General features: G+C 39.4%; 1 protein-coding gene across 3 annotated transcripts in view; it reads left to right on the top strand.

Moving 5' to 3' along the window:
* Window positions 1–14,896: 14,896 nt before the first annotated feature.
* SH3BGRL2 (SH3 domain binding glutamate rich protein like 2) overlaps window positions 14,897–22,407 on the top strand; it is a 96,783-nt gene continuing 89,272 nt past the window's right edge. The window contains exon 1 of one of the 3 annotated variants that reach the window (XM_069066967.1): window positions 14,897–15,256. In XM_069066967.1, the coding sequence (XP_068923068.1) occupies window positions 15,212–15,256 (45 nt within the window). In that variant the 5' untranslated portion in view covers window positions 14,897–15,211. Of the gene's footprint in view, window positions 15,257–15,296; window positions 15,522–16,008; window positions 16,048–22,407 lie in introns of those variants that run through there. The other 2 variants (XM_069066966.1, XM_069066968.1) reach the window with 2 other exon arrangements.

The raw sequence follows: 22,407 nt of genomic DNA, 5'->3' as shown, positions 1-22,407 counted from the left end.
TGGTTGCCAAGAGAAACCACTGACCATCAATTTATTGATTATCAGCTAGCCTAATTAATAAATTGGTTATTAATTACCCAGAAATTATTTTAGGTTTTTCATTCATTACAGTAGATAAGACAACTAACTTTGGAATTAGGAAGACATTATTTTAATTCCTGGTCTTGACACATACAAATTGGGCCAACCTGAGCAAGTCACTTCATCTCTCAGTGTGCCAGACAATTCTCTAAGACCAAACATTGTAGAAAAGCTACTATCTACATCGATATGAGTTTGCTCACCAGGAGTTCCCTATAACAATAAAATCAGAGATCTAGACAAAATAACGATGGCAACAAAAGAGACCAATAATGTCCATTACATTATATATCACATCTTGTTCTGCTATTCCCCAATCCCCAATTCATTTCCAGTCTTTTGCTTTTAAAAATAGTACTGCTATAAATAGTTTTGTAATATGAGGGAATTTCATTGCTGTCTACATATAATTATGAAAAGCCAGGAATTCAGCTAGGCATCTGGGGAACAATGACCTTGACCTCTGGGTTTAGCTTTTGTGCTTGTGCAAGTTTATTTGGATGGTAGACATAATGTATTTAGGAGTCTCTAAGAAGACTACATAGCAGGTCAGACAGACACAGCTCTGTGGGGTTTCTTTGGCAGACTCCCATCCTCCCCTTGAAATGGGTATAGGAACACAAGATTCCTATGAAGAAATAGGCAAGGAAGTACACAGAATGTCCTAAATCAGAGCGAGGACTCAGGCAGAGAGGCTGTCCTTGGTGACCACCAAATAGTGTTAAATAGAAGTAATTCTGAAGATACTAGTGAGTTAGCAGCTGGGTGTGACCTGTGATTTCATTCCACATGTATGATAACTTCCTGGTTTTGAAAGCTCTTCCACTAATGAAGACTGAAATTTCTTTGTAAAATGGTGGGCAATGAAATGTTAATGACTTGTCCATAATCACACAGACATTACTGTAAGAGATAAGAACTGAATGCAGGTCTCCCTGACTCTGGGCAGCTAGGTGGCAATGTGGATAGAGCACCTGGCCTGGAGTCAAGAAGGCTCATCTTCCTGAGTTCAAATCCAGTCTCACATACTTACTAGCTGTGTGACCCTTGACAAGTCACTTAACCCTGTTTGCCTCAGTTTCCTCATCTGCAAAATGAGCTGGAGAAAGAAGTGACAAACCACTGTAGTATCTTTGCTAAGAAAACCCCAAATGGGGTTACAAAGAGTTGGACACGGCTGAGCAGCTTCCTGACTCTGAGGCAGAGCTTCTATCCACTACCATTATTCACTTAACAGCTAGATATATAGAGATATGATGTTATGAGAGAGATTAGCTTTGAAATTATGCTGTTGCCTTGCACACTATAAAAATATATTATAATATATTATTTTCTTTTGGGGAGACAGTCTTTTTTTTAAAGATTTTTAAAATTCATTTTAAACTTAAATACAAAAAGACAAAAAAAATTTCCATGTACATAGTGCAACATTAAAAAATGGTTTATAAAACCATGAATTTCCATTTCATACTGTTTACTTTTTTTTCCAGAAAAACTATGTAATAAAAACTTCACATCATTTTCAAAGCTACCCTTGCTTTTCTGTGCTTCCTTCTAAGTTTAAAGAGTTTACTTTCTACTAGAGAAGACAGGGAGAAGAGTCAGATGGCAAAGTCCAGAGGAGTAAAGCCTGGTAGGAAATGAAGAGATGATTGGCCTGGGCGCCCTCCTTAAATGGAAGTGCTGGGAAGAACCCTCCAATTAGAGGGATGGGCTCCAGTATGGTTCATAACTATATCTTAACATGTTTTTTAATGATTGTTTCTTTGTTTTAAAAATGGTCACAAACTTTCCATTAAATAATACATTTGAGAATTTCAAATTTGTGATCCTGTTCTCTAGTATAGTAGCACCTTTCCAGTTCTCTAGGATTCCTCAAATACTACCAACAATGGTCTGTCAATGACAGCAGTAAGTTATTTCAGAACCCTGGGAAGTAGCTTGGCCTGGCCTAGTAAAGTGAACTTATGAAGGGTTGCTTGGTACTCTCTTAGCATCTTTTCACTAAATTTGGGGTTTTAATTCCCTATTATCCATTTTTTCTCTCCTTTCTCTACTTTCCAGTCTGAAGATTATTCTCCTTGATAGAGAAAACTGAAGCAAAATAAGTGTTAAGTATTTCAACCTTCTCTCAATTGTCCATTATCATTATCCTATCTACCCACAGCAGCAGGTTTATCCCTTCCTTGATCATCTTCTTGTCCCCATTGTAGCTTTAAAAGCCCTTTTTGTTTTTCTCGGTACTTATGAGCATCCTTTCAATCTAGGCTTTATCCTTCCTGACGCTGTTCCTGAAAGACAGGGCTACTTTTTTGGATTTGTCCTGAGTTGCCTGCCTTGACTTATATCTTTTGTACATGTCTTTTAAACATCTGAGCTTGTCTGTGGTTTCTCAGTGCAGCTCTAATAGCTAATAATAATTCTCTAATAATAAATTCTTTAGACTCTTCCCTCTTCTTCTTCAAGAGAATAATTTCCTATCATGTGTTCTTGGGGTTTCTTTTGGTTTCTTCCATTCCCCTTGATCTAATTTAAGACCTTAGAATTTAAAGCTAAATTTCTCCTGACGTCCCTTCTCTCTCTAGTTCTATGTTCCTATGAACCTCAAAGGTCATTGAGTGAAAATCCCTCATTTTATAGATGAGGAAACTGAGGGCCAGAGAAATTGAATGTTAAGTGAAGCCTGAGGTCAGAGAAGACCTAGGTTCAGTTTCCAGGTCTGCCTCTTACTATCTACCTAACCTTGGGCTTCATTTAACACCTTCTGAACCTCAGTTTTCTCAATCTCATTCGTTTCTTCTAGTTGGCCTGGTAGCCTATAGTATACTCTTGCTATAGTATTGCTTCTTTTTCTGTCTCATTTGATGCTTAGAAGTACCTGGGTGGTTTAGGGCACAGAGCACTGAACCTGGAGTCAGGAAGATCTGACTCCTAAGAGTCGTTCGGGCATGGATAGGCCATAATCTATACCAATGAGATCACAGCTACATTTGAGTACTACATATGAAAATTCTTCCCTCTAAAGAAGCTATACCCTAATCTTATCTGATAAGTGTGACTATATAATGGTTGTTGCTTAAACTAAGGCAGATCTAGTCCTTGAATTTAAACTCCTTATGGATTAGGCAGAAAAACAGACACAAACTGGGGGAAATGGTGATGAGCAAGAGATGGGGGATATTCTAATATTACAGCTCCTTACTATGCCTCCCACTCCCTTGACTCATAGAATGTTAGTCCTGGAACAGAACTTAGTGATATTATAGTGTAGTCTTCTCATTTTACAGATGAGAATAACCCACGTTTATTTAGTTCTTTCTGTTTTACAAAGTGTTTTATATAATTTATCTCATTTGATTCTCTAGTCAACTCTGAGAAAATTTTATAGATGAGGTTTAATGGAGTTAGTGCCCAAGGTTACGTAAGTAATCATTGTCTATGGCAGGATTTAAACTCGGGTCTTCTTGTATTTAAGCACAGGGTCTTGTATTTGAGTACAGTAGTCAGTCTGCTACACATGGAGCGACTTTTCTATTTTGGAAAAAAAGATAGAATTCAGATCTCAAAGCTTTTTTATTTTCCTCAAAACCACTCCATTTAGAAAAATTAGATTAAAAAAACACATTTTAGCATCTTTTTTTTTTTGCTATATCTTACTTATACCTGAATTGATGTATTGAAGAAATATCTTATTTAAAATTAGAATTTATTTCTTGTGGGATGAAAAGACAAATAATTCTTAACACAAAAACTTGAAACTGATTTATAATATGATTATGAAAGATCAAAAAGTATTCAGCATTTCAATAGTAATCTAAACATACTCATTTCCCTTTAATACAACAGGGAAATAATTTTAGAAGCTAAAAATTATTCTTTAGAAAGCATTGTCTAGCCTTTGGAAATTTCTATAACTTACTTTGCATAATATTATACAAACAGATAACAAGCTTTCTCCTTCAGCAATAAATTCAGAAATAGAGGAGCAATCTCATAGCACAATACCCAATCCTGATTTATTTTTAAAGTACACATTTAAAGAAAGATATGAAGAGAAATTTAAAGTTATGAGAATCTTCCAAGATAAAAAACCTTGCAATGTTTCTGCTAGAAATTAGAAGCAGATAGGTCTTTTTTCTTCTTAGCTATTCCTAAACTTTTTAGATTTTCTGTAATTGATTTTTGTTATTTAATCCCATAGGGAGATGATAAAAATAGAGTAAAACTTTGATTACTGAAATACCTCAGAAATAGGGGTAAGGATGCTGCTCATTTAATAATCTTGTTAATCTAAAAATCCTTTTAATTTCAACTCTTTGTGTTGAAAATCTTTCTAAAAATTGCTTACTAAGACAAATACAGTGTAAAAGGCATTATTTGATCTTTCTCTGATGATTCAGAAACTCTGAGTGTCTTAGGGCCGTCATTTGAAATTTTCATTGTATATTCACTGTACAGCACTCTAGGTATGGGGGGTTATTGCAGAAGATAAAGATCTATTGGTAGATCCTAAGACTAAGCTCCTTGAGACTAGGGATTGTTTCAAACAGACAGGAAATGTAGTTGATTCATTACATAGCCTTACCTAGTAGAAAATACCACTCTCAGAGTTGGAAGGGACCTCAGAGACCATCACTAGCAGTTCTCAGACTTTTTTTTTTTCATTTTTCAAATGCTTTATTAACTTCTGATTTACATCATTCATTTCTGCTAGATTTGGAGTTACAAATTTTCTCCCCATTTTTCCCCTACTCACTGCCCCAAAATAGCAGGATATCCCTTCTTCCAATCTGCTCTCTCCCATATCTTCTCCCATACCCCCTTCGACTTCTCCAATAGGGCATGGTGGATCTCTATACCCCAGTGCCTGTATAACTTATTTCCCAATTACATGTAAAATAGTATTAATAGTGTGTGTGTGTGTGTGTATATATTTTTGTTAACATTTGATTTTAAAACTTTGAATTACAGATTCATTCCCTTCCTCCCTTGTCACCCACCCTTACTGGGAAGATATGCAGTTCAGTATAGGTTGTACATATGTAGCTAATGCAAAACATTGACATAGTAGATATATTATAAAAGACTGACTATTATTTCCCTCCCTCCTCTCCCACCTCCCACCTGTTCCATTCTCTACTTTGATCCCATCCCTTTTCAAAAGTGGGTGCTTCCAACTTCCTTACCACCCAGCCTGCCATCCCTTCCATCATCCCCCCTCTAATCCCCTTCCTCCCTACTCTCCTGTAGGGTGAGATACCCTATTTAGTGTGTATTTCATTCCCTCTCCGAGCCAAATTCAATGGGAACAAGGTCGACCTATTCCTTTTTGCCTTCCTATTCTTCCCCTCCATTGTAACCATTTTCCCTTGCCTCTTCTATGTGAGATAGTTTACCCCATTCTGTCTCTCCCCATCTCCTCTCATTATATTCCTCTCTCCCCTCTTAATTTCACCTTTTAAATATCATCCCTTCCTATTAAATTGGTCCTGTGCCCTCTATCTATGTATACCTGTATACATATATACACACATTCACATATGTATTCATATGCCCATATACCCTCATATATATTTCTATTCCCTTCAACTATTTTCATACTGAGAAAAGTTTTATCAGTTACAATTATTGTTTTTCCATGTAGGAATGTTAATAGTTCAATTTTGATAAGTTCCTTCTGATTTCTTTTCCCTGTTTACCTTCTCATGCTTCTTGTATCTGAATGTCAAATTTTCTATTCAACTCTGTTTTTTTCATCAAGAATGCCTGAAAGTCCTCTATTCCACTGAATGACCATATTTTCCCCTGAAACATGATACTCAGTTTTGCTGGGTAGGTGATTCTTGGTTTTAATCCCAGCTCCTTTGCCCTCCGGAATATCATATTCCAAGCCCTTAGATCCCTCCATGTAGAAGCTGCCAGATCCTGAGTTATCCTGACAGTGTTTCCACAATATTTAAATTGCTTCTTCCTGGCTGCTTGTAATATTCTCTCCTTGATCTGGGAATTTCAGAACCTGGCTATAATATTCCTAGGAGTTTTCTTTTTGGGATCTTTTTCAGGAGGTGATTGGTGGATTCTTTCAACCTCTATTTTGCCCTCTGGTTCTAAAACATCAGGGCAGTTTTTCTTGAGAATTTCTTGGAGAATGATTTCTAGGTTCTTTCTTTGATCATGGCTTTCAGGTAGTCCAATAATTTTTAAATTACCTCTCCTGGATCTATTTTCCAGGTCAGTGATTTTTCCAATGAGATATTTCACATAGCCTTCTATTCTTTCATTTGTTTGGATCTGTTTAACAGCATCTTGATTTCTCATAAAGTCACTAGCTTCCATTTGCTCCAATCTAATTCTGAAGGAATGATTCTCCTCAGTGAGCTTTTGAGATTTTTTTTCCATCTGGCAAATTCAGCTTTTTAAGGCATTCTCCTTCCCATTGCCTTTTTGAGCCTCTTTTGCCATTTGAGTTAGTCTGTTTTTTAAGGTGTTATTTTCCTCAGTCAGGCTGTTGACTCTCATTTTGTAATTTTCTTGCATTGTTCTCATTTCTCTTCCCAATTTTTCCTCCACTTCTCTTATCTGCTTCTTAAGGTCTTGTAACCAGCTCGTATTTTCCTTTGAAGGTTTTGGTACAGGAGTTCTGACTTCACTGTCTTCCTCCTGTTCCATGCTTTGATCCTTTCTGTCCCCTAAATAGACATCTAATATTGGATTCTTCTGTTTGCTTTGCTTCCTTTGCCTGGTCATGTTGCCACTCATTACTTGACTTTTGGGCTTTTTGCCACAGTAGGACTCTGCTACCAGACAGGGGAGCTTCTGTCCCAAACGCTGGGCTTTTCTCAGCTGCTGAAGGTATTAGTTGGGTGCCCTCTCTGAAGCCTCCACATGCTCTAGCAAGCTGGTTGCACACCCCAGGACCTCCACCCTAGACTGCAATCCAGATCCAAGCAGGTTAAAGCAAGATCAATTACCCCTCAGACTTGTTGCTTGGTCCCGCTACAGTCTGCAAGCCAGGAGCTGAAGCTGCGGGGGTAAAAGCCGAGGCACTCCCAACTACTGGGTCCAAAGTCCATACTGCACCGACCTCTCACTTTGTCCTTAGCATCTATGTGTTGATAATTCTGGATCGCCACAGCTGCTGGTCATCTGGAGTCCCTCCAGCTGGTGGCTGGTCAGGCCCGCCCTGGGGCTAAGACCTCAGCGTGGGGCTGGGCTCGGCTCCCAAAGTACTGCTCTGGCCGATTCCTGCCGGCCTGCTGGGCTGTCCTCAGCGGGAGGTTAGCTTCTCTGTGTCATTTTGTGGGTTCTGTGGCTCCAAAGTTTGTTCAAAGTACCCTTTTACATGAATTGGGGAAGGTGGAAGCCGGAGTCGAGTGGAGGTCCTGCTTCTACTCCACCATCTTGACTCCGCCACAGTTCTCAAACTTTTTACAATATTAAATGTTAGGTTTACATTGTTGTAATGTAAACATTGAAAACCTTTGCAATCTTAAAAATTAATTAGGCTTGACCCCCAAAAGCTTTTCTATGTGGGGCTGTATCCAGGAGTGTGCTGGTAAATGTTTAACAACCAGCTGTAGGAGAGGGATGGTGGTGAAAAGGATGTAGGACACACTTTTAAATTTAATCTGCCTTATTAATATTTCCCATCACTTTCTTAAGCCTAAACAATAAACAAAACAATTTATCAAGCCCTGATTTGTAGCATTTGTCAATTTCTGAGGTGTAGATTCTCTCATTGAAAATTTAACAATTTGCTCTTGGAAGCCATTCAAGCTGCTTCCAGCATATCTCTAGCTGTATTTATTGATATTTAATATATTTGAAATAAAAAATGTCATTGTATTATTATAAAAATAGTTTTGACCTTGAAGATTCCCTGAGAAGATTTTGGGGGACCCCAGGGTTCCTCAGACCATACTTTTAGAACTTCTGATCTAACTGAACCCCTATTTGAATAAGAATCTATACTTTGACACCATTCCGGACAAGTAGTCATTTAGCACCTATCCCAGAGCTGGTGCACAATAGGTATTTAATAAGTGCAATATTGATTATTTTTCCAGCCTTTACTTGAGGATAGTCCCTTCCCTGCCCCCAACTCTGTTTAGGTACTTCTACTATTAGGTTCTCTCAAGACCCACATTTCACTGTCAATAAGTTCTCTTCCTCCATCACTACCCTCCTTCACCTAACCAGTGGTGGGAAACTTGAGGCCTTGAGGCTGCAAATGTTCCTCTAGGTCCTCCAGTGTGGCCCTTTAACTGAATCCAAACAGTCAAAGGGCTGTACTTGAGGACCTGGAGGGCCACATATGGCCTTCAGGCTGCAGGCTCCCCACCCTTAACCTAAACCATCCCTTTCCCTTCTCCTCTACATCCCCCAGCCATTATAGCTTTAGGAAAATGAAGGGAAAAAAACAAACATGCAGACAGAGACCTTGGTACCCTGGTGTTGGAGATGAGGTTGAATCTGTACTGACCATGATATAACCTAGTAATAACTAGGTTTTGTTTGTGTCTTTTTCTTTCATTCTTTCTTTTTTCCTGAAATGCAAGAATAATAATTTAAACTAATGGAAGGCTCTGTCTAAGCCATTTCTCATTATCAATTTTACACTATATTAAATGTATCTTTTTGTTTCTCGCCGTCTCTCTGTCATCTCTCTCTCTCTGCCTGGGTCTGCAAAGTAACAGAAAATGATTCTTCTGCTTTTTTTCCTTTCAGCCATATGGCTATATCTCTTTCTTTAATTGTGACTATGATCACTGTTATTAAAACCTTTTAATTAATCCCTTTGCTATGAGTGCCACTGTACAAAGAGACTCACACAAGCCTGGCTCTCTACCCTTTACATTACAAAAATATACAGGTGGACACATACACATACATATTGAAATATGATGATACCGCTAATGATCCCTGTATCAAATGATAAATTGGTCAATAATGTACTTATATCATTATCATAATAATAGCATTTACAGAACACTCTAGGTTTACAAATACTAACTCATTTTATTGCCATAACAACCTTGGCAGATAAGTGCTATTATTAACCTCATTTTACAGAAGATGAAATTGAGACTGGCAGAGGTTAAATGACTTGCCCAGTGTCATAAAACTAAGTGTCTGAGGATTGATTTGAACTCAGGACTTTCTGACTCTAAGTCTGGAACTCTTAATACTGTGCCACCTACCTGCTATATCATACATTAAAGATAATATAGATATATTGTCCATAGTAGGGGGTCAAAACCTGATGTCCATAAATACTATAGAGTTCAAGTATGTCTGTTAATTTGTTGTTTTTTAAATTATTTTGGTAACTTAAAAAACATAACTGGTTTTCTTTGCAATCTGTATTTTCTTTTACATATTTAAAAATATTACTCTGAGAAGGGGTCCACAGGCTTCACTAGACTGACAAAGGAGCCCATGACAAAAATAAATAAATAAATAAGATAAAAAGTGGACCTCTGATCTATAGGGAAAGAGCAGTTAGCATCTATTGAAGGCTCACTACATGTAGAACACCATAGTACCACTTTGGAAAACTATAGAGGATGTAACAAGCTGTAAAGTGAATGTAAATTTTAAAGATCTTCCCTGCCCCTAGGCTAAAGTGCACCAGAAGCCTGGGGAGGAAGGCTTGTTTTTCAGTAGATACTTTTTGATTGGCCAGTGGGTCAATAAGGTTGTTACATTCTCTGAACCAGGAGAAGGCTATATAAGCCCTGATGTGTAGCTTTGTTTTGGAACTCACTTTGAGAAGTGTTCTGTGATTTGATCTGAATTCTGGGAAGCCGTTGTTGAGAGTCCCCCGGCTTTGAAAAACCCAGAATGTGGAAACGCAAATGTTGACTGGGTATGGATGTGGTGGTTGGACAGTTTGGAAATCTGTCTACTTGATGTTTCTGTCTTGATAATTATGCCTGTGTACTTTGAGGTTCAGGGTGCTGACCTTTTCTCCTGAACAAGGTAAACGATATATGTCTGACTGATTAAAGTGAGCTTGTTGACCCATTTTGAGTTGCTTTCCTTTAACAAGGCAGATCCAGGAACCTGTGGTAGCTGCAAACCCTGAGGACGTGCTTGGGGTGCTTGCTGCTACACAAGCACAGTTCTTCTTAAGGAATTTATGTTTTAATGGTAGATACAGGAGAAAATAAGTGTGTGTATACACACAAGTGTATATGCACATAAAGTAGCATATTCATAGATTGTTTTGTAAAGGCCTAAATTCGGAATCACCACTCCTGGCTGCCATGTGGCACTCATCCTCAGCTCTTGCACATTCCTCCTAGAGATATGATAAGCCATTTCCTTCCTATCACAAGTTTCTCCTAGCCTTCTCTCCCCCTCCACCCCCAACCCTCAGTGAGGTGTGGTCTACACTAGTCTCCCAGGAGATAACTCAAGGGCATTGGCCCGTATTTTTCCATCCAACTCTGCTTTGGTATAAAAACCTCTCTTTTATAGAATGGGGTGGGGTTGAGGGGCTAAGGCTACCTCAACACTGGGACAGTGTCCTGTATACTGCTATACACATTTGATATCAGTGGTGTCCCCAGCATACCTCAGAGTGCAAGAAGCTGCAAGCCAGTCTTGCTAAAAGGGGGCTGTCACTTTTGCTAGAGGGAATAGTCCATAGGGCTACCTGATTCTTACTGTGTACCCTTCAATAAACATCTACAGTCTTGTCAGTCTCATGCAAGTCACTTCCAGCAATTTATGACTAGAACTTGAGTACCAATTGTCTTATCTAAAAGATATATACACAGATATAGAAATAGCTCAGTGGCTTAGGAAGAAATCATTCACTACTCCATTGGCTTTCTCAGACCCAAATGTCATAGCAATCTGTTTAATTGGATAGCAATTTTTTTTTAACAGATGGTTAGAATTAGAATGTGAACTCCTTGAGGTCAGGAGCCATGTTTTTGTCTTTTTTTGTATTTCAGGCTTAGCATAGTGCCTGGCACATAGTTAAGTGCTTAATAAATGATTGTTGATGATGATGATGAGGTGGTAAATCAGACAGCAAATGTGTCACCTTTAACTTTTTTTTCTTTTTGGAGGGGTGAAGGCAGGGCAATTGGGGTTAAGTGACTTGCCCAAGGTCACACACCTAGTAAGTATTAAGTGTCTTGAGGTCAGATTTGAACTCCTGACTCCAGGGCCAGTGCTCTATTCACTTTGTCACTTAGCTACCCCCACCTTTAACATTTTTAATGAGGGTTTGCTGCATGCCTAGGCCACCTAAAATGACGTTACCTGTGGAAGATGCTAGAAGACCTGCTTCTTGGAGACAGGAGAACTGGTGCATATGTGGACATTCTGTACTGGCCTACCATGCTTAGGTGTGGCCTTTTCCCATGGGCTGCATAGCTGAAATGGCAGTAAAATGCCTTCCAGGGCAGTGGGGATTTTTCTTGCATTCCCATCTGAGTATAAAGGACCCTACTCAAAGCAGATGACACTGTGTGGCCATGACGCCATTCGGTCCCAAGAAGTGAGTTTGGGATTTTGGTATTTTCATAATTTTCAGTTCTAGGTGCAGAAAATAGTCTCCAACAGAGGAGCTTAAGACATGAGGATTGAGGAGTCCAGGAATTAAGACTGAGTATTTCAAACAACCCAGCAGAGACGCCTTGAGGAACAAGAATCTGAGAGGTTAACTCAGTGGGGATTTGAACTTGAATTCAATAAAACGAATGAATTGTGGAGGATTTGTGAAATTATGAAGGAATTGTGACACTAAATTTTCTGTAAGTTGCATCTCCCTTCTCCCTCCCAAAGTATTAGGGGAAAGTATTTCAAAATATGTTTTTGCTACATCTTTGAATTAAATACCTCTTTGTAAAAACTAACACTATGTTAAGTGGTTCAACAGAACTGGAGTGTTGGTCACTGGCACCTCAAAATGGGATGAACACATTCAGTGGGGGCCTTTAGCCAATGGCAGAGAAGAGAGACTTACCAACCCTGCTCTTCACCTTAGGGTATGGGAGAAAGGATGAGAAGGTAAAATGTAATAGAGCTGGCCACTAAGTGGAAATTAGGAGCAATGAAGTAAAACCCTCTGGAGTGTGATTCCCATTTTTTATACACTTTGTATTTCAAGGTTCTCAATTTTTCTTCTATCACAATTTTACTATTTAAAAAGTCAATTGCATGTCCAACTTTCAGCTCATTGAAGAAAAAAAATCTCATAAACTTCAACCAGTTACATACAGAACAACCAACCTACAGAACAAGCCAGTTCAACACTCTGCTCTTATATATTCCTCCTAGAGATATGAAATGCCACTAGTATGATCATTTTAGAACAATGTAGAACGTGTGGAATCCCAGAGGGTCTGGTGAATGTTCATGTTATTTCATGCTGCTTCTCTTAAGAGTATGGATAGTATAGACTTGGGCAACAGCCAAGATTGATATAATAGACTCATTCATTGAACACAGTCAAATTCCAAAGATAAAATCCTGAAAGTTGAGTGGCCAGAATATTTCAAATAGCTTTTCAGTTAATTGGTGGATAAGTTTTATTTTCCTGGGCCTCAGTTTCCTCATCTGTATAATGAGGGAGTTATCTAGATGGCCTTTGAGGTCCCTTCCAGCCTAAGTCTAGAATCCTATAAGGATGTCTCTCTAAATTAGAATTAGTTGATTCAAAACTCTTCCCCCTAAAGTCTTGTTTGTTATCAGTATGTTAAAGTGTATATTCTGTACCCATTATATTGTATTATTGTGGTAACCAAATTAAAATATGCTTGCAGAGTTATATTAATCATAGTAATTAGACACACACACATACACACACACACACACAAAACCCCCACAGTTTTACATTGAGGGACCAGGGCACATTCAATATTCAGCAGTAAGTTCCCCACAAGGAAATATTTTTGTTTCTGAACTAGACTAAAACTACTGTACTATTTAAAAGACTGGCATCATGAGAAGTCTATGATAATAATAATGGCAGAGATAAACAATATTTTAAAAAAATATTCCCAGAATCACAGACTCTCTGAGTTGGAATGGACCTCAAAGTTTCACTAGTCCAACCCATAGCCAAACAATTCTTTCTATAATATGCCTGCCAAGTTGTCACCCTGGCTCTGACAAAAGACCTCCAAAAAAGGGCAGCTCAATACTTTCCACAGCATCACAGTTCTCTTTAGGTCATCTCTAATTGTTAGGAAAATTTCCCTTGCAATTAAATTAAGTCAAACCTTGCAACTTTCACCCTTTGCTCCTTATTCTGCCCTCTGTGACCAAATAGAGCGTTTTCTTACAAATGACAACCCTTTATCCTCTTAAAAAAACAAACCAACCCCAAACCTACCAATACTTATATTGGAAAGTCACCAGACTGTCTATGCTTTCTCTCATTTTCTCTTTGTCTGTGCCTCTTTATGTCTCTCTGTGTCTCTCTGTCTCTGACTATTTCTAGGTCTCTGTTTTCCTCTCTCTCTCTGTCTGTTATTAATTAACATTTTATCAGAACTGGGCTAACCTTCCCTGCTGAGATAAGAAAGTAAATATAGTACTACAGATAGAAAAGAGTTCATTCCCACCATAGAAGGGCCTTGTATTTTTTGTCATAGAATATTTCTAAAGCATTAACAACAATATAAATGGCATATATGTATGACAAAATAAGATGTATTGGACACATGGGGGAGTGGGGACAATAAATAGACATGCCACTTGGTATCCATGCAATATAAAAAGAATTCTAAGATGGCTCCCCAGAACGGTGGTTGTGTGGAGCTCCTGAGAAAGATTTATAGGAGGACGTAGAAAGGAGCCATACAGGGTAGCCAGGCATGGATGAATTGCCACTTTGCACAATTGAAGCCATTGGTACAAAGGGCACCCATTCAATAACTCCCTCCTGGAAACATGTGCTGGAAAATGTACAATTTTTTAAAGTCACATATTTGCCTCAACTATAGAAATTAGGAGCAATGAAGTAAAATCCTGCTGGAGTGTGATTCCCATTTTTTATACACTTTGTATTTCAAGGTTCTCAATTTTTCTTCTATCACAATTTGACTATTTAAAAAGTCGATTGCATGTCCAACTTTCAGCTCATTGAAGGAAAAAAAATCTCATAAACTTCAACCAGTTACATACAGAGCAACCAACCTACAGAACAACTCAGTTCAAAACCGGCAGGCGCAGCCTACCTCCCCTCCAGGAAGCATCTGCCTGGCGGATTCCGGGACGAGTTTTCCAGGTGGGGTCCTAGAGAAGGATAGGAGTCCACCCACGCGAGAATTCCTCACTAGGGGTTTTATTTGTTTTGCTTTTTTTTTTTTTTTTAATTTTCACCGGTGACTTTCAGAATTAATGGGAAGTGTTAAGCGCGTTAGATTTGGATTCTAGAGGATTAGGGTTCAAATTCAAGGTCTTCCACTTGATAGGAATGTGACCTTGGGCCAGTCACGTTAAGGATCTTAGATCTGAAATTGGCACAGACCTTAGAGGTCTGGTAATCGACCGTCCCTATCATTTACCGCTCCCCGCCCCCACCCTGGTCACCACTTCTTCCCCAAACCACCCAGCCCGTTTTACAGAGGAGGAAACTGAGGTTTAAATAGTTCAGGGATATTCCCTTTTCCGGCTTCTATTTCGCACTCTGCAAAAGGTAGGAGCAGACTACCAAGCCAAGTCCCTTCCTGTGCAGTTCCCTCTGAACTTAATTTTTACTCATCCACCCTGGCGCAAAGCCTCCTTTCCCACCTCCCTTCAGAGAGCGGGTCAAACTACAAGTCCCACCAGCCCCTGCGGCTCACCTCCTCCCCGCCCCCCTCCCCTCCTTCATATCTCCCCAGGCTGGCGGCTGGGCTGGAGCTGGGCTTTTATCTCCCGGCTGGCGCTGGTCGAAGCCAGATCCTCGTAGTCCTCTGAGACGTCAGGCTGCAGTTCTCCTTCAGCTCGGCTCCGCATCCTCAGCCCGCGCTCGCGCCTCCCGTTGGAGCACCGCCCCCCAACCCGGCGAAGAGTCGCTGGGGGTCCAGCCGGGACTGTCTAACCCTCCTCCTCCTCTCACCTCCCCTCACCTCTCCGCCCTCCCGCCAACTCCCGAGTAAGGGGCGGCGGATGAAGTGAGACCATGGTCATCCGAGTGTTCATCGCCTCCTCCTCCGGCTTTGTGGCGGTGAGTGAAGGAGGCAGGGGCGCCGGGGGGTGAGGAGGGGAAACCTGCCTGGATTGGGGACCTGAGACCGTGGCTGTTTCTGGCCAGGATGAGCCCCTACCCCAACCCTCGAGGCGGGAGTCAAACTTTGCAAATGAGAACGGGAAGGTGGGAAGTTGGCAGCTCCGCTTTTAAACCCACTCCAAGGGCATGTTCTGGGAGAAGGTGCCTAGATCTAGAGCTAGGAGGGTCATGGGCTCCAGCCCCTTCGCAACACAGTTTACAGGTGAGGAAACCGAGAGCCCCAGAGAAGGGAAGCGACTTGCCCAAGGTCACGCAGGGAGTCGTTGGAAGAGCCAGTATTTGAACCTCATGTTCCCTGACCCCAAATTCAGCACTCCTTCCACCAGAAAGGATGAAGAGTTCTCCTGCCTCCTCCTCTCCTGACCCACAGGATCATAGTTTAAAGCTAGAGGGAATCGTGATCATCTAATCTAATTCCTTCCTTTCACAGATGAAGAAACTTGAGTTCCAGAAAAGGGTGGGTGACTGATCCAAAGTACATTTAATACTTAGGTAGAAAAGGGCAGGGCTACGGGAGCTTTGACTTCAATTCCAGCATTCTTGTCTCCCGAGGAGGATACAAATGACTTCTCGTCTTTGGGACCTCTGAGACCTCTCTTTTTCCTACCTGATTATTATATCATGGACTTAAAGCTGGATCTAACACCACTCCTTCATTTTATAGGTCAATCATCAAACATAGTAAGGCGTTATGTGCCAGGCAGATGAGGAAACTGAGGTCCATAAAGGTAAATTTGACTCATCCGTGGTCACACGGAGTAAGAAACAGAGGAGAGATTGGAACACAGATTTTTTGATTCTGAATCCATCATTCCTTCTAAAGGGGAAGACACAGATTGGCTCTTCTCTTCCCTAACTCCAGCCAGCCTAGATCTTAGATTTAGAGCTAGAATGGACAGTAGGGATGATCTTTCCTAACCCCATCAAAGAGGTAAATTGACTTGCCCAAGGTCACACTAAAGCAGTAAGTAGCATAGGCAGGATTCCAACCCAGGTCCACTGACCTGAAATCCAAAGCTTTCCCCATTAGATCACACTGTTGGGCTGTACAGGGCTCAGGAATTGGGGGTAAGGGAACGGCAGGATGAAGGATGCCTCTTGGCAGTGACTTTTAGGGGCAGACTAGAGAGGATTTTCTTTTTTCTAGTGTTCTCCTTTGCATCTTGGGCCTTTTAACCACATTGGCTATGCCAAGTTCATTGTTTTGTTTTTAAATTTAGCTCCCAAAGGAAACATTTAAATGGAAAGTACCTCCTCCCTTTTCTTCCACCCCCCCCCCCCCCCCCCCATATATTTCTGTAATTTTGCCTGGGTACAAAGAAAGGCAAACCAGGTTTTTCCTGCTCTGTCAGCTTTTTATTGGTCACCCATAAAAATAGTTGCTCCCTTTAGTGATACCTAATGATGTAATAAGTATTTGTTTGAGGTATGTATTCTTGCTTGATTTATCTCTGTCCATACTGTGGTGAGCATATCTGGACATTTATGCCCTTAGTACCTTATAATTTGAGCTAGAGGGATCTCAAAGACCATCTAGACCAGGGGTTCTTACCCTGGTGTCCAGGAACCCCCAATGGATCTCTGGATAAGTTTCAGGGGGTTTGTGAAATTGGAAGGGAAAATAAATTCACGTATTGATTCTCACTAACCTCTAACTGAAATTTAGCGTTTCCTTCCTTGACACATGCAAAAGGTGGTTAAGATCCTCAGATCTAATTCAGCCACATTATTTTACAGATAAGGAAATAGCATCTCTGGGAGGTAGGGTGACTTTCCCAAGGTCACAGAGCAGATGAGTAGCAGAATCAAGATTAAAATAGATAAGATAGATAGATATAAAACACACACACATACAAAATTTGTTTTTACAATACCTTTATTTCCAAATGTATCTCTTTTCCCTCCCCTGCTCAGTGAATGCTATAACAAAGAAGAAAAAGAAAAAAAAGAAATTGCTTAGGGAAACTTAGCAACACATTAACTATATCTGATAGCAGTGCTCCACACCCATAGGATCATAAATTTAAGGCTGGGAAGGACTTGGAGGCTTTGGAGTCCAACTTTTTTCATTTTACAGATGAGGCAACAGAGGTGTGAAATAACTTATCCAAAGTCACCCAGGTATTAAATAATGAGGATGGGTTTTGAACATATACCCTTTTTTTTTAGCTGCCTTATCTATTTGGGGATAGTTGTGACATCATGTTTTAGCCTTAGGATAAAGATAGCAAGGAGAGTAAGTCTCATTTAAACAGCTAGAGATTTTTCCTTAAAGAAAAAATATAGTTGACATCTCATACTGCAGGAGTAGTCTGTATCAGTTATTATGATTTTAATTTCTTGGATGAGCAGCTAAGTTCATATTAAGTTTGTAACTATATCCCAGTATTAATAAATGCTTCATTAAGTCAAGAATCTTCATAGGTCTAAAGAAATGTAGGGGTCTCACTAGTTTCTTACCCTGTATTTGGGTGGAGCATTTTTACAGTGGATTCTTTCCCAAAGGGATTGGTGGAATACAATATTGCCTGTAATGACTTATAAGCCATCATAAGCATTTTAATTACAAGAGAAACCAACCCCAGAATACTGAGGCATTTGCCCAGAGAACAGTTGGTGGGAAGTTATCATCTTGGCCAGACAGGGCTGCCTTGAGGTTTTTGTAGTTTTGTTTCTTTTGTTGCTGCTTAGTCATACCTACCTGCTATAAATTTCCCCATTAAGTCACAAATCGTGTTTCTGGGAAGAGAGTCTGTCTCGGGAGTGGAAGTGCTCATCTAAATGTATCCTTTAATGAGGACATTAGAAGGCTTTAAGTTTCATCCCTGACCTTTCTGCTTTAATAATTCTGTTCGTGACATTTTTATTCACTGAAGGAAAGAAGGTAGTGCCCTGTAGAGACTTAGGCTAGGCCCAGACCTGGCAAAGTTGTCTGGAATTAGTTTGTTATATTAATAACTGTATCCATGTGGACTGCAAATCAAAATGGTTCTGTATGACCAAGCCTTCCTCCTCCCAGTTGTTTTTTTTTTTAAACATTTCTTTTTATTGAAAAGGACACAACTGGGAATCAGGAGATCTAGGTTCTGATTCTTGTCCTGCTTCTCAATGATGCCCAGTCCTGTTGAACAAATTGCTTAAACCTTCTGGGGCCCTGGGTTTTGTTATTCAAGCTAGGGTACATTTAGAATGAAGGGCTACGACTGGATGGTCTTAAGATCCCTTATAGCTTTTAATATTCATTCTTTGAGTTACAAATCATAGAGATCAAAGGGACTTTAGGGATCATCCAACTCTTTATGTTCTCAAACTCTTCAGGTTCTTAAAAATTGAGGACTCTTTCCTAAGAGATTTTTTTATCTATCCATATTTACTATTGTAGAAATTAAAATGTCTTAGTTTTATAAAAATAGTTTTGAACTGGTGGACTCTCTGAAAGGAAGGGGCTTGGGAACCTCTAGTTGCTCTTGGACCACACTTTGAGAACCACTGATCTAGCCCAATCCATACCGTCTAGAGAATTCCCACTACCAGATACTTGGTAAGTGGTCACCTAACCTCTATTTGCCGGACCACCTGCAAGGCAGAACTCACTGCCTCCAGAGGCAGCCCTTTCCACTGGTAAAAGTTTTTCCTTATATCAAGCCTAATCTGCTGCTTTGCCGCTTTCAGCCATTGGTCCTTGTTCTTCCTACTGAGGCTAAAAAGTCTAATCTTACTCTTCTGTATTACATCCTTTTCAGAGTTTAAGGGCAGCTCTCTTTTCCCCATTGAGTTTTCTTCTCTGTGAATTGACTGATCTGGATAATTTCCTGAATAATCCCATTATTTTGTGTAGACAGGTCCATAAAGTACATTTATTTCTTGGTTAGTGTTTAACTCTGTGGAATTTTCTTCTGTTCAATAAAATGCCATACAGGTATTCTGAGAGAGCTTAGCATGAACAGTTAGAAATACTCAGCAGTTGCATACTCACAGCTAATGAAAACTGATTATCCTTTTCAGTGGACTAATGTGTAAACACTGAATCTTTTCAGGTTTCAAACAATAGATGTTCATTGAGACTCCCTAACTGTAATAGCATATCCCATTAACCAGTAGTCCACTTCTTCTGTAATAATGCAATACTGATGTTTTTTGGTGATTCTGGAGTTTATGCCCAAATACAGGAATTAATATTCCAGGAAATAATAAGCTGTTTATAGACTTCATTTAGGTCGCGTAATAGCTGACTCGTCAAAGTTAATGGGGTCTTATTGCACTCCTGCTAGTTATTAAGCCTGGGAAATAAAGCCCAATTTTTCCCTCTCAAATAAACAGTGGTCGACAGTCACAATTTCATTCATAGTACTGGAAACCTAGAGGTTTCTGTTCTTTCCAGAAAATTGTACATATGTCAGCAATCTTAGTTGCCCCAAATGAAGAAAAACAACATGATCCAACCCCGACTGGGGTGTGGGAGAATAATTTGTTTGCTCTCAAGTCAATTTGGCTTTGGCTTGAAACTTCTTAAATAGCTGAGGTAGGAACAGGATTAGAACTGGACTGAATCAAGGAATTTAGGTGCTACTTAAAAAGAGGAAAGGCATTGTAGGTTGGTGGATAGATGGTTTACCTTATTATCAAGAAGATCTGATTTCAAATGTGACTTCTGATATATACTAGCTATGTGACTTTGGGCAACATAATTAATCTTTCAATGCACCCAAACAACTTTCCAGCTTGATAAACAACTGATGAGTTCCTTATCTATGTTGATGGAGGGATTTCCCCATACTAGGACTAGCCACACTGATAAATCACAACAGAAAAAGAAAACTAAAAAGACCTTGGACTAACCTAGAACAGTAATTGCAAATTAAAATTTTGGAGAGTGAGTTCAATTCATTTCAAGTGAACAAATATTTATCAAGTGCCTCCTTCTATATTGCAAAGCACTTTAATGAGCTCAGGGTTGGGGAAGGGGAAGAGTGAAGATGGGATACAAGAAATCTTCCATTTGTGAATGCTTTATGTGTTGGGGATAAAGTGTCTAGTGAATTTCAAACACTGAGCTCCATTGGTCAAGGGATTTGGGGAGGGGGAAACCATAGGATTCTTCCATCCATCCCTAAGGAAGCTGCTATTCCTGAGGGATTTGATGTAGAGGGAGGAAGTGAGGAGATGTGACACCTATACAGACAGTGCAGACTAGAGTCAGCCAGGTGGCACAATGGATAAATTGTTACTGTAATTGTATATTGTTTTGTATGCATGTATACATACATGTGTGTATGTATAGCATATATACAGATGTGTATATAAATTGTAACATTAATTGTATGTTTTTGTGTGTAAATATGTGTGTATGTATATACAATATATACACAAATATGTCTATACATATAAAATAATATACAGAATATACAGTTGCAGTTATAATTTATCCAGTGTACCATTGTGTAGGTATGCATACACACGCGTGCTTTTTCCAGTGACAACACCTATTTCACTATGAAATAAATATTCTGTGACATTGTATATATTTGAAAATTGTATATATTACATAAATGAATATCGGCATTATCCTAATTAATGGTAATTCATTTAGGTATTAACAGTATTCTGTTCCTGGAATCAAGAAGACCTGAGTTCCAATCAGACCTCAAGCTATGGAACCTTGGGCAATTCACTTAACCTCTCTTTGCCTTAGTTTCCTTGACTTTAAAATGGGGATAATAATAATTACTTCAGTGTTGTGCAGATTAAATGAGATAATGTTGTAAAGTGCTTGGCATAATGCCTGGCACACAGTAGGTACTTAATAAGTACTTGTTCCCTTCTCTTCCCTAGAGCATGTTAGGGGATGTATAAATAGTATTAGGGTAGGTCCTTCTGAGAAAGTAGCAACCTCAGTTCTTCCCCAGAAAATGGAGGCCCTAAAATATTTGGAAAGGTAATATATTAATATGCTTTTTTTTTTAATTAAAAGGAGGGGAAAGTTTCAGTAATAGTCCTTCAAAAAGTATTTCTTGTGTTTATATATAGCACTATACTAAATGCTAGTGGGTGGAATGGTCAGGGTGGAATGGAAGAGAATATTTGGAAAGTAGAGGACATGAATTTGTACTGTGGAAAGTACTGAATGTGTAGTCACAAAACCTGGGGTTGTCACCTGGCTTGGCTGCATAGTATCTGAGCGACCTTGGCTAAATCACTTAACCTTTTTGACCTCATTAGCCTCATCTGTAAAATGAGGAGGTTGGCCCAGACGATTCTAAGGTCCCATTCAACTTTCAATCCTTCGCTCCTATGTTCTCTCCTCATGGTACTTATTACTGAACTGTGTAAGCTAATACTTCTTTTAATAAAGAGAACATGTCACAAGGACACACTTCTTTGTCATAAACTTCACAATCTAAGGTAGAAATGATTCACTAGGGATGCTTTTTAGATTGGCTGATAGGGGTATTTACCCCTCAATCCTAACACATCAATTGTGTTAGAAAAAATAGGAATTACAGAGTTTTCTCTAGGGAAAAAAACAACTTCCTTTCTATTTCAGAAAAATTTTTAATGGGGGCCAAAGCCTTTCAGTCTACAATGGCAGGTACCCCAGTATATCAAGTATTTGTGATGATCAATAAAGCATGTAGGTGACAGCACTTGTCTGTAAAAAGATGGTCTTTGAGGGTCATTATGCCCTCAAAATTCATCAACTGTGCTGATGAGCCTTCTCAAACTCCAATAGATTGTTCTTCAGACAATAGACATACATTCAATCCACCACCTGTCTTATACTTGAATCCTTTCCAGCTTGGTAGGAACCAAAGCTTGTGTCCTATTTTCCCTGTGTCCACAGCCTTTTGGAGGACCCAGGGTCATCTCCACACCTTGAAGAAACCTCGAGAATGGTTGTTTTATGAAGAAATAAGAGAGCTTAAAATATATATGCTGGTTTAGTTGAAACTCATTCATATTAAAATGCAATCAATCATAAAGTAGAAGTGAATGATAGAAATACTTTACTGTTTGATAGAAGCACTGGTTTGGCAATTGATAATATGGAAAGAATGTTATGACTTAACATGAACTGAATAAAGCAGTTT

The sequence above is a fragment of the Petaurus breviceps genome, unplaced genomic scaffold, assembly GCF_028583685.1.
Source record: "Petaurus breviceps papuanus isolate PSGF00001 unplaced genomic scaffold, PetGlider_PUasm1.0 90734, whole genome shotgun sequence".
NCBI classification, from domain to species: Eukaryota; Metazoa; Chordata; class Mammalia; order Diprotodontia; family Petauridae; genus Petaurus; species Petaurus breviceps.
The sequence above is the reverse complement of the archived record's forward strand: the minus strand, read 5'-3'. Positions and strand labels throughout refer to the sequence as shown.